The sequence below is a fragment of the Daucus carota genome, chromosome 5 (assembly GCF_001625215.2).
Source record: "Daucus carota subsp. sativus chromosome 5, DH1 v3.0, whole genome shotgun sequence".
In the NCBI taxonomy this organism is placed as follows: Eukaryota; Viridiplantae; Streptophyta; class Magnoliopsida; order Apiales; family Apiaceae; genus Daucus; species Daucus carota.
The window spans coordinates 35,306,145-35,318,299 of record NC_030385.2 but is presented as its reverse complement, the minus strand read 5'-3'; the positions used below and the strand labels follow the sequence as shown (position 1 = coordinate 35,318,299).

At 34.4% G+C, this 12,155-nt stretch overlaps 2 protein-coding genes across 3 annotated transcripts; both read left to right on the top strand.

Annotated features, from left to right (window-relative positions):
• Positions 1-1,807: 1,807 nt before the first annotated feature.
• LOC108219987 (sulfate transporter 3.1) lies at positions 1,808-5,537 on the top strand. Of its 2 annotated transcripts, XM_017393605.2 has the most exons (12): positions 1,808-1,913; positions 2,082-2,421; positions 2,514-2,893; positions 3,026-3,091; positions 3,180-3,293; positions 3,395-3,511; positions 3,611-3,737; positions 3,833-4,119; positions 4,223-4,413; positions 4,523-4,608; positions 4,699-4,775; positions 5,122-5,537. In XM_017393605.2, the coding sequence occupies exons 2-12, from the start codon at positions 2,085-2,087 to the stop codon at positions 5,308-5,310; spliced, it is 1,971 nt and encodes a 656-aa protein (XP_017249094.1). In that variant the 5' UTR covers positions 1,808-1,913; positions 2,082-2,084; the 3' UTR covers positions 5,311-5,537. The 2 variants fall into 2 exon arrangements, with proteins under 2 accessions (XP_017249094.1, XP_017249093.1); XM_017393604.2 differs by lacking the exon at positions 1,808-1,913 and having other exon boundaries at positions 1,964-2,421.
• Positions 5,538-6,350: 813 nt separating this feature from the next.
• LOC108219988 (protein ANTAGONIST OF LIKE HETEROCHROMATIN PROTEIN 1) lies at positions 6,351-8,714 on the top strand. Its single transcript, XM_017393606.2, has 2 exons — positions 6,351-6,680; positions 7,373-8,714. Exons 1-2 carry the CDS (start codon positions 6,539-6,541, stop codon positions 8,419-8,421), a joined length of 1,191 nt encoding a protein of 396 aa, XP_017249095.1. The 5' UTR covers positions 6,351-6,538; the 3' UTR covers positions 8,422-8,714.
• Positions 8,715-12,155: the final 3,441 nt, after the last annotated feature.

The window sequence follows — 12,155 nt, the reverse complement described above, 5'->3', positions numbered from 1 at the left end:
GGGGATCAATGGTATTTGAAATTGGGTTGCCGTTGTTCGGATAGAATGCGATGGTAATTGAAATTGAGTTGGTGTTTGTTTGGATTGAATGAAATATTAGTGGAATAGAATGAAATTTATAGATAAAATCGGAATAATTAGAGTTAATATTTTTATTTCTTCCCTGATTTATTTTAAATATTTGAACTATTAATTTGATTTGAATAATTTGAAAATAATGCCCATTTCACTTTTTTTAATCATATTTTTATTTCATTTTTCTCTTGTGTCATTACTTCAAAATCAATGTTCAATCCAAAAACTTGATTTATTTTTCGTTTGAAAACTAGTCGAATCAAGATATATTACTAACAAATACCTGCTTCTATCGGAACTCGGAAGGTGTACCGAACAAATTTCAATCCAAAGTGTGATTCTCCTATTTGGACTTGAAAGGTGTATGTTATTGTTAGTAAGACACGTTCCCTTGGAAAGGAACAAGTTATATACACTTGTAAAGTTCCCTATATGCATGCATAAAGTTGTTGAAATTGTTACACCGTTTCCAGGAGGCTCGACTGATCTGTTTACAAAAATACATTTTGAAATATAATAATATGATACAGCTCGAGGAGTAATATTTTAAGTTTTTGTCCATAAATTCTAATATTCTATACCCATCACAATGTGATAATCTCTTTTATAAGTAACATGAAGAGAAAAGTTATCCGCTTCACATTTTCTTTCTTCATTTAATAATGAAGTTCCGCAGTTAATAAATCATGTAAAATTGTCATTTTATCAAACCATTCAAGAATGAAACAAGTTGGATTGTTGCAGAAAGTTGTATCATTATTAATTCAACAATCTAGTCATTATTAGTGACGACAAAAGCAAAGATCATTGGTTCAAAAGCTATAGCTTTCGTCCGCAAAGAGAAGTATTTCATCATGCTTCAACTTTGTCTGTTGAGGCACCTCCGCGGCTCTACTCATCGCCCGTTCCGACAGTTCGAATGCAATTTGTGATACTCGAATTTCAAATCTCAAAGAATGCGATTTTTTAGTTTCGAAAATTAAAATATGAGTTCTGAGTCTTCTGACTGGGTCAATCAGAGTCTCCCTAGACATCCGGATGGAAATTTAAGTAAACAAAGCTTCCGTATGCAAAATTTGCTAAGTTTGTTCCTGTTTTTTCGGCGGGCATTAGAGGTGTGAAGCTGAGCTTGAGTGCAGAAAAGGGACGGTATTATATCAAATTCTCGTGAAAAATTATCAAATCATGAGACTTATTCAATCCTGTTAAATCTTGAAAAAAAATTTACAAACACATGATGGGTCTGTTATAATTCTTTTAAATTTTTGGTTCTGGTTTGTTTTTGTAATCCAGATGAGTCACGAATCATCTATTGATTAGGATTTTATAAAGTTTTCTGTTGATAATTTTTTAATATTTAACAGTGATATATATAATGATTCTAGTAACTACAACGAGTCCATGGAGATTATTACCAATATATAACAATCTTGTAAAAAGCAGGAATCAGATTTAATCGATCGGTGAAATCACGGAATAAGGATTAATCGGTGATTAATTGAATTGACCAGGGATTAATTGGATTAATCAGTGATTAATCGGAAATTTAATCAGTTCGGCGAGCTACGGAACAGGGATTAATCGGTGACTAATCGTGATTAATCACCGACTTTTAGAATAGAGATATATAACAGTGAGTTTGATACAGTGACAATTTTTTTTTATAACCAGCTACCAATGAATCGAAGATCTACAGTTCTACACAAGTCTGCAGAAGATACAAGAACAGTACAAAAAGAAGTGATCCCACATTACCATTCCTAAGTCCTAACAAACAATCGATTCAAAGATCTTTCGAATCTACTCCGTTTCTTCTTGCAACTTACAAAGGATAAAATGTAAGCTCATATTCCTCTATATGTAGGCCAGCTCTTGCAGTGCACTTGGTGCTCTTTATTCCCCTATATAAAGCAACGTGCTCTTATGCTCTTATTCACTGCAAACACCCTGATCTCTGCTCATTTTTTCTTCAATTTAAAAAAATAATTTGAGTTTCAAAATTGTAGGACATGGGTAATGCAGACATCATAGATCAACAGGAGACACCGAGGTGTTTTGCAGCTGTAGCAATACCAGCACCGCAGCCATTTTTCGAGTCGCTGAAAAATGATCTCAAGGAAACTTTTCTTCCTGATGACCCTCTACGCCAATTTAAGAATCAACCACAGCCTCGAAAACTTGCACTAGGACTACAATACGTTTTTCCTATTCTGGAATGGGCTCCTCGTTACTCTTTAAATTTCTTTAAGGCTGATCTAATTGCAGGAATCACTATTGCTAGCCTAGCAATTCCTCAGGGAATTAGCTATGCAAAACTAGCCAACTTGCCACCCATAAGTGGCTTGTGTGAGTTTTATGGCTAGTGTTTGCGTTTTTAATTTGTGACATTTTATGATTTAACTATCTGTTGAGTAATAAATATCAAAATTATCATGCAGACTCAAGTTTTGTGCCTCCCCTGATTTACGCGGTGATGGGAAGTTCAAGAGATTTGGCAGTTGGAACAATAGCCGTGGCATCGCTTATGACAGCTTCTATGTTGGGAAAGGAAGTTAATGCCACTGAGAATCCTACTCTTTATCTCCACCTTGCTTTTACAGCAACTTTCTTTGCAGGCGTGTTTCAGGCGTCTCTAGGAATTTTAAGGTTAGGATTCATAGTGGATTATCTATCGCATGCAACAATAGTTGGATTCATGGGAGGAGCAGCTACAGTTGTGAGCTTGCAGCAACTTAAGGGCATTCTCGGCTTGAAACATTTCACTCAGTCCACTGATCTTGTGTCTGTCATGCGTTCGATCTTCAGCCAAATGCAACAGGTAAATTACATTTTGTATCATGATGTGAAGTATGTACATTTTATAATTTACTATATATGTGTGCCTGCAGTATATTATTTTGCATGTGTATTTCATGAGGCACTTACAGATTGCACTGTTAACATATTGCAGTGGAGATGGGAAAGTGCAGTACTAGGTGGAATTTTTCTGTTTTATCTCCTTGTTGCTAGATACTGTGTAAGCAAGATAACTTGTGACATACATATTACATATCCGCGCATTTGTGTTGGTGTCTAATTGACTACTGGAATGGCTTAAAATGCAGAGCAAGAAACGAGCAAAGCTATTTTGGATGTCTGCAGTGGCTCCTTTGATGTCAGTTATCATCGGAAGTCTTCTTGTATACTTCACCCATGCTGAGAAACATGGCATACAAGTGGTGAGCCTTTTCAGCATCATTCATGTACCAATAATATCTATGGACTACAGTGATGTTTTAAAATGTGTGCTGATTTGTCATGGTTTCGTTAAATTAAATAGATAGGAAAGCTGAAGGAAGGACTGAACCCCCTATCAGCAATGGATCTTGCATTCCGGTCTGAATATCTGCCAACAGCCATCAAAACTGGGATAATCACCGGTGTTGTTGCTCTTGCTGTAAGCATTGTTTTTCATTAGCCAGTCTTGTTTCGCTGCAACAAATGAAATGAGGCAAAAATATATGTGACCCGAAATTTATTGTGATAATACAAACAGGAAGGCATTGCAGTTGGAAGAAGCTTTTCCATGTTTAGCAATTACCACATTGATGGTAACAAAGAGATGATTGCTTATGGCATAATGAATATTGCCGGTTCCTGCACTTCTTGCTACATCACAACTGGTACTATACCTTCCCCTGTATACATAGCCTCTCTACATTTTCTATTATGCTTCCATATTGCAACAAGATTACGTGATACACTGTAAAAATTGCAGGGCCATTTTCGCGAACAGCTGTCAACTTCAATGCAGGATGCAAGAGTGCAGTTTCAAACATTGTTATGGCATTAGCAGTAATGTTGACACTATTGTTCCTAACACCACTCTTCCATTACACCCCCATTGTTGTTCTTTCGTCTATTATCGTCTCTGCAATGCTAGGCCTCATCGAGTATTCTGCAGCTCTTCATCTCTGGGACATTGATAAATTCGACTTCCTAGTTTGCATGACTGCATACTTTGGTGTTGTTTTTTGTAGCATTGAGATTGGTTTAATCCTCGCGGTATGAATAAGCTGTAATACAGACACTATATTAATACTCTAGGCCTCTAGCCGCAAAATGATTCATCTAATCGATATTTTGTGCACGTTGAAATCAAATGCAGGTTCTTTTGTCTGTTCTAAGGTTACTGTTGTTCATGACTCGGCCAAGAACACTTGTCCTTGGAAACATCCCAGATTCCAAAATTTACCGAAGCATTGATCAGTACCCAAATACTGATAATGTTTCCGGAATTCTCATACTGAAAATCGATGCTCCCATTTATTTTGTTAATTCTAGTTACTTAAGAGAAAGGTATACAGTACATCATTTCTAAACTTTTACTTCACTTACTCTGTAGTCTGTACCAGCTGATGACTTTCTCTGACACTCACTGTTGTTTTATTCATATCGGATCAATTAGGATCTTGAGGTGGATTAATGAGGAGGAAGACAAGCAAAATTCTTCTGACAAATCTAGGTTGAAATATGTTATTCTCGACATGGGTGGTAAGTAAGCTTAAACATCTTCATGTGGAGTACTAATTTTTTTTTTCCTGGTCTTAATTTTGCATCAATGAAACATTTTTCTATATTCAGGGATTGCAGACATTGACACAAGCGGCACTAGCATGCTTGAAGAGGTCAAATCTACGTTAGATAGACGAGGGATTAAGGTATAAATAAGCCACTAATATCCCACTGTTCAGCCACATTATAGCTTGAATGCTAGATTAATATCTTTCTGGTAGACAGAGTTTTGACAGTGACCCTTATACTCACACCTTCAAACCTGCTGGTAAACTAGTAGATTAACAAGCATCTCATGGCCTGTTTGGGAACTCGGATTTCATTTAAAATCCTGAATTTGATCAAATCCAGGACATTCAAATACTAGTAAAAAGCTGAGAATTTGAAATGACAACTTAAATTATGTCATTTGAAATGAAATATATGTTCCTAAACGCAATCTTAACTTAGTTCGATTACTAAATTGTGAGAAATGTTGAAAAATTTGTGTAGCTGGTGATGGCTAATCCAGGAGGGGAAGTGTTAAAGAAGCTGAACAACGCGAAGTTGATGGCGAAAGTAGGGCAGGAGTGGTTCTTCTTAACTGTGGGAGAGGCTGTTGAGGCATGCAACTTGATGATTCATAACTCTGTTTCTCATCAATCAGAGTCATGGATCAACAATGTGATTGATCTTGTATAATCAGAAAAATTGATCTTCATTTGTATAAGAAAAGATCAAATAAGTAATTAAGTTTTGCTAACCATGATTATGTGCAAGGAAGGATTCGACCCACATATTTTGCTTAGTCACTTGAATATGGTAACAAAGTCTGGTTACACATTGTATTTGAAGCTGAAAAAGCTTTCTGTGCAATCAATCATGTAATGCATCTCAATGATCTATTGTGAGAAAATGTTGATCAAGCTTATTTTTGGGTAAATATGTATGTGCATTGCAATGTGTACATACTCATGTGCTGCAAATCAATGAAAGAAGACTGGAGATTTTTTGTGACGGAGATTTTTTTTAATCATATATTTGTGCAAGAAGAGGAAGAGATTTTTTTTGGACAAAGTAAAGAAAGAGAATATTATTTTATAAAGAGTGGTTTATTAAAATAATATAAATATTTATTATATTGAATTTTCAAATCATGTTACACATTATATTTAGATAATATTGGATATGTTTTCAAAATGGATAATGTTGGATATAATTATTAGTTATGTTTTAAAAATATTACATTATTATTATATCTAAGTTGTTATTAAGACAATGATTATGATATGAATCCGAATTTATTAAAAAAATATGTGATCCTATTTTTAAATAAAATCTGAAATGGGTAACCATGTATCGGGTAAAATTCGGATAATTCGACTGATTTTCATACTTCTTATATTTACGGTTAAATATTCAGAATTAACACTAACTCCGCCTTTATTTTTTAATATTAAATATTTATACTTTATAATAATTTCTATTTTTGTGATTTAGATTTATCTCTCACATATCTATAAACACGTATATAAAATTCATATGATAATTTCGTATCATAAAAAACATGAAATCACGAACTTAATTATAAAGAATTCTTCCTGACCTAAGAAACACAAAAAATACAGAACTAAACAATAAAAATCTTTTAATTCATAGAAATATAAATCATAAAGTTTGATATTTTCTTTTGTCTAGAAATTTAATTCATACAAATATAAATCGTAAGTTTTACTACCGTTACGGGAAGCTCAGGTTAAGAAGAGGAGAACCGAAGACATCGGGTTAAGAAGGGGTTCAATTGTCCGAACAAGCTTCCCAAAACTTATATTTTCTCATTTTCTCCGTTCTACTCCACTAGATCATACAAACTCATAAACCTTTCTTCGAAAACAGCTTATAAGTCACATAATTTAATCTTATAAGCTCAATGGCTCCCAAGAAAGCAAAGAAAGATGTAAAGAAGGCGAAGAAGAGCACAGCTAGCGGAAGAACAGTTGTTCCTGTAGACACCAAATTGATTGATTCTGATTGGTGGGATGTTTTCTGGGAAAAGAACTCTTCAACCCCAGGTAATTTTCTTCAATTGTAACTGATTTGATTGAAATTTTTAGTTTATTATCTTAGTTATTGGTGGGAGCTTGTCTATCAAAATTGTATTGATTAAACGCTTCCTTGAGTAATGAAGTTATTAGTTTGATCTATAGTATTGTTCATTTATTGCGTAATGGACACCCCTTTATGATGATAACGATGTATATAGGGTTTAAGCATTAGTGTAATCGTATTTGTGTATGAACTCAATAGAGGTATTTGTGTAAGTATATAACTAAAGGAAATGTATGATGAAGCTTACCTCGTAGGACTACAGAAGCTCGGAGTCTGTTTCTGCGAAATTTGTGCCTTAAAGGCCTGTGCGAAGTGTTTAAAGTTCTTCAATTGACCTTTACTAAACAATGTTAATAGTTATCATCTTTCTTATATACAACTGTAACAATCAAGCATTATTACACTGGCAATCGAGTACGAGCTGCCCTGCTGAATTACTAGTTCTGTTTTGCAGACTGTGATCATGTTTATTCAAGTTTTTTCTATATTTGCGTACTTGTAATATTGTTTTATGCAAAATTCGGGAGCCTTTACATTGATATCTGAGAACAGGGCTCAGTCAAGATCACTTTTTTTTTTTTGTTTCGTAGATAGAATCCTGCGCCTTTGGATATGTATTAATATGTTGCATATTTGTTAAAAAATTATTGTGCAGGTTTAGTAATACCTGCCGACGAGGATGAAGGGTTTAAGTATTTTTTCCGTATGTCGAAGAAGACTTTTCAGTACATCTGTTCTCTTGTAAGAGAGGATCTTATTTCTAGACCTCCTTCAGGTCTGATTAACATTGAAGGAAGGCTTTTAAGTGTAGAAAAACAAGTCGCTATTGCTTTAAGAAGACTGGCATCTGGTGAATCACAGGTGATTGTTGGGATTTCTTTTGGAGTAGGTCAGTCAACTGTTTCTCAAGTGACTTGGAGATTTATTGAAGCGCTAGAAGGACGTGGAAAGCACCATCTCAAGTGGCCTTGCTCCCTTAGGCTGGCTGAAATCAAGTCCAATTTTGAGGCATCTTTTGGTTTGCCGAACTGCTGTGGAGCAATCGATGCGACACATATCGTAATGACCCTTCCTGCTGTTGAAACTTCAGGTGATTGGCGTGATAGCGTACAAAACTACAGCATATTTTGCCAGGGAATTGTTGACCATGAGTTGAGATTTCTTGATATTGTAACGGGCTGGCCTGGAGGATTAACTATCTCCCTGTTATTGAAGTACTCGGGATTTTATAAGCTCTGTCAAGTAAGTCAGCGTTTAAATGGAACTGCAAAAAGACTCTCCGAAGGAGTGGAAGTTCGCGAATTTATTGTAGGCGGAACCCACTATCCCCTTCTTCCATGGCTAATAACTCCTTATGAAAAGGACAACCGCTCAGAAGCTACGGATGAGTTTACTGCCATACATGATGCTGCGAGGTTTCTTGCAGTGAAGGCATTCTCACACTTAAAGGGCAGCTGGAAAATCCTAAACACAGTCTTGTGGAGACCTGATAAAAAGAAATTGCCCAGTATCATTGTGGTTTGTTGTTTGCTACACAATATCATTATTGACTGTGGAGACTCTTTGCTTCCAGATGTTCCATTGTCTGGTCATCATGACACTGGGTATGTCGAACAACCTTGTCCGCAAGTGGATCCACGTGGAAAGACCATGAGGGATGATTTAGCAAAGCATTTGCAGCTTATAAAACAGAAAATTGAATGATCAACTCAGTTTTGCTGTCTACTTACAAAACCAGTATTTCTTCCCAGTATTTCTTCCTGTGCTGATCCTACTGGAGTCGGAGGCAAATATTGTCATCTTGCCGTGGGATAGAATTGAAGGATTAATGAACTTCGAAGTCCGTGTTTTAGTAGCTTCATTGTTTTACAGCTTACAAGTGTTGTACTTGTACAAGGATGGTTTAGAGGATGCTATTTCTGATAATTAAATTAGACAGTGATTTGGAATTTAATTATTTCTGAAAAAGTTGATTATTTAGTGTCTTCGCATGACTATCTAGTGTCGTATCAAATTTGGAGAGAATATTTCTTTTAATTATCTGGAATTTTGTATCCTGAAAATAAGGGGAGGTTGCAGCTCAAAAACCGGTCATAAAATACAGGAACTGCCGGAGACCTTGTGAGGTGTGTTATTTCTTAAATCCTGATTCTCTGTCTGGGGGTGTGTTACTTTATAAATCATGATTCTCGAGAGCATAAAGCTGGCTGTTATGGAACTGAGTTACAATCCCGATTCTTAGAAGTATATAGCCGACTGTTATGGTACTAGGTCATGATCCATACATATACAAAGCGTACAAGTTGGCATTCTCGTTTCACCCCACTTAATTCATCCGAATTGAACACAGTATAAGACTGTTTTCATATATGGATTGAGGTTGTTTGAAACTTAATTTTTTTTGACTACTTCATCTTACATTCTGCAAGACATCGACGCAGGCAATCAATTCTAAGAAGAAACACACATCTGACTCACAATTATTTTGAAAATATATCAAACTCATTTTTGCAACATGTTGATGCTAACAAGATTTTTTTCAACCAGCATAGTTTACCGACCTTCCCTGCCGTATATATATATATAATATACTCCATATGTTTCTCTTTTTTAATAGTATAACGTATACATGTGAGTGACTAGAAAGTTACATCGTTCATTATAATTTATGTATAAATAACTAATTATTTGATCAAAGATAAAAAGGATTGGAAGTTTGTGAAGTAACCTAGTAGTAAGCTTAACAAAAATTGAAGACAATTCTTGAAAATTAGGTTGAGAAGAATTCCTCGTTATATATTAATGTCGAAGAACTATATATTAATGTCGAAGAATTATGTGCTAGTGATCAGAATGAACATGAGTTGAATGCCAATAGCGATGCATTGGATGATTCTTCATGAGTAGCACCTTTTACCAAAGTGGATGTCAAAAAGTTGGTATATTAACTAGCATTAGTGCCTACAAAAACTCATATTATATTGATATATTATTTTAAAAAAAGCTAAATATGACTTAATATTAATAAATTAGAAATTTTTAGTAGTTCCTCACACAAATAAAATACAATTTAACTTGACAAATGATATTCTATTACATGGAGAGTGAGTTTTCCTCATCACCACCCGTCTGTCATTGCAACTTTCATCTCCAATAATATTACAACCTCTCTTCAAAGCTGATTGCTTTCTTCAAAGCCGATATTGGCTAGTGTATTCAAAATCAATGATATGGTCCCTCTCGGATGGTTTCGTCTTTATTATTTAGTTTAAATATTGGCCAGTGACCAAAGTTACATCCACAGTTGTCACCAGAATGCCTTTAAAGTCTGATCAGTGGCCTTTTTCTCAGAAATGTCGAAGTTATACATGATAATAATAGAGTACAAACACAAAAAGAAAATATATCTTTAGGCTCACATGAATAACATATGTGCTCATAGGTAACCAAATGGTACACTTCTCATCGATCTATTAGCTTTGTGAAAGTTTTGAATGCTATTAGAGGATCATCTTGAACTTTTTACTTGTAAAATTAATTACAAATGAAAAAACATGAAATTATATGATTTCACCTTAAAATATATGAAGGGAGGAAACAAAGAGATACATTTCAAAACACATCATTACTCCCCTACTTATTCTTTGTTTTACCCAAGCCAAATATGACACAAAATTTTATCACATGTTCATGTTTTTCCTCCAAGCTCAAACAACATTTTATTCTAAAACTAAAATGTAGAAAACAATTATGTACAAAGTGCGACGATTTGCACTCATTGCCCACAAATTGAATGTTGATCATATCAAAGACCTCACGCAAAGATATACATTATATCTAAAGGTGAAAAGTTACATCAAAGACTCTCTCACAACCTCACACATTGGTGGCCTCTTCTCTGGTGCCCGTGAGGAGAAATTATGTATACCACATACATATCAATGTGCTCGATGCGAAAGATACAAACTATTTTCATATTATTTTTAATAAATAGTAAGAATAAATAAAAATTTGAGAGAGAGGGAGGGGGGAGGGGGTGAATGAGTATAAAACTTATGCACGAATTATGAGATTTATCATAAAAATCATGTTTAAAGCTATCATCTCTATAATCATGATGAGGGCTATTCAGACAAATAAGAGTTCTTACATTTTTTGGACCTCATGGATTAGGATTCGCTTTTGTTATATGCATGGAAAATAACAATACGCCTATGAGGTATATTCGCAACCGTAGACATGTAGTTCTTACCTTCTTTGTATCGATTTTAAAATTTTGAATTTAATTTAAATTTTTTAAATACAATTATATATGTTTACTAATTGAATTAATAAAGTCCCATTAGATTAACTGCCGCAGACCACTTCTTCAAGTGTAGTTGATTCACATCCTACTTTATACAAAATTTTTAAATTTCAATTACCGGCTTCGAGAATATATCCTCAGAAAATTGATTTCTCATATATTCTTGAATAGGTTCCTTCTTTCATGAGTGATATTTTTCATTTCATGCTTCCACTAATTTCAAAAACTTGCATTCAGCGTAGTTAGATATCATGATTTCAATAATCATTGTACTACCTTCAGCTCACATTGTCTGGTTACCATCATTCATTTATAAATTATATTTTAAAATTGTTGACAGTTAAAAGATGTTTGAATTCCCAACTGTGATGAGTATTCTTCATTCACAAAGGATCATTCCAAGCCCTATTAATTCATCTAGAAAACTAATGCTTATAATTTCGCGTTCATTTTTCAATGTTTTCATTTGGACATTTTATTATTACTATTAGGATGTCTTGATTATTAGGGTCATCCTTCAATTTACTCAAATTAGCTTGTACTGGGAAGTTGGAAATCTGCCGATAAAAGTTTATATGATATACTTTTATAAGTTTATATGATATACTTTTATATTAATGTAGTACTGTCTTGTTTGTAAGATCTGATATGTTATTATTCGGGCCTTTTTCACCCACTTTTGATCTCTGGAAATAAAAATAGTAACTACCAAATACTAGTATACTAGATGATTCGTCTAGTCAAATCTTAAATTTGACCCGAACCTCAAATCATTTCTCAAATCTTTAGATTCCAAACATGGCTTAAATTTAATACACAAGTCGAGATGTTGCTGCGAGTTTAAGGTACAAACATGTCATTACATCAGTTGATAGCTTCTAAATATGGCTTAAATTTAATACCCAAGTCGAGATGTTGCTGCGAGTTTAAAGTGCAAACATGTCATTACATCATGTGATTCTAATTGAAACCCACAATTCAATACTCCCCTCACATATAGAAACATCTTGTTTTGCTGAATCAACTTTTCGGCATCGGGTCTGGCATACTATGACATTTGATGCCCTAGGCGGATCATTTTCATCTTGACCTTTTACATTCTTGCGAGATTGTTCACCGAGTTGTAAAAGGA

What these genes read in the sequence shown, in the direction of transcription:
- LOC108219987 (XM_017393605.2), top strand. Translation starts at nt 2,085, where the DNA reads ATGGGTAATGCAGACATCATAGATCAACAGGAGACACCGAGGTGTTTT. An exon ending in GCCACCCATAAGTGGCTTGT is followed by an intron (nt 2,422 to 2,513) that starts GTGAGTTTTATG and finishes ATTATCATGCAG; the next exon opens with ACTCAAGTTTTGTGCCTCCC. An exon ending in TCCTTGTTGCTAGATACTGT is followed by an intron (nt 3,092 to 3,179) that starts GTAAGCAAGATA and finishes CTTAAAATGCAG; the next exon opens with AGCAAGAAACGAGCAAAGCT.
- LOC108219988 (XM_017393606.2), top strand. Translation starts at nt 6,539, where the DNA reads ATGGCTCCCAAGAAAGCAAAGAAAGATGTAAAGAAGGCGAAGAAGAGC. An exon ending in AAAGAACTCTTCAACCCCAG is followed by an intron (nt 6,681 to 7,372) that starts GTAATTTTCTTC and finishes ATTATTGTGCAG; the next exon opens with GTTTAGTAATACCTGCCGAC.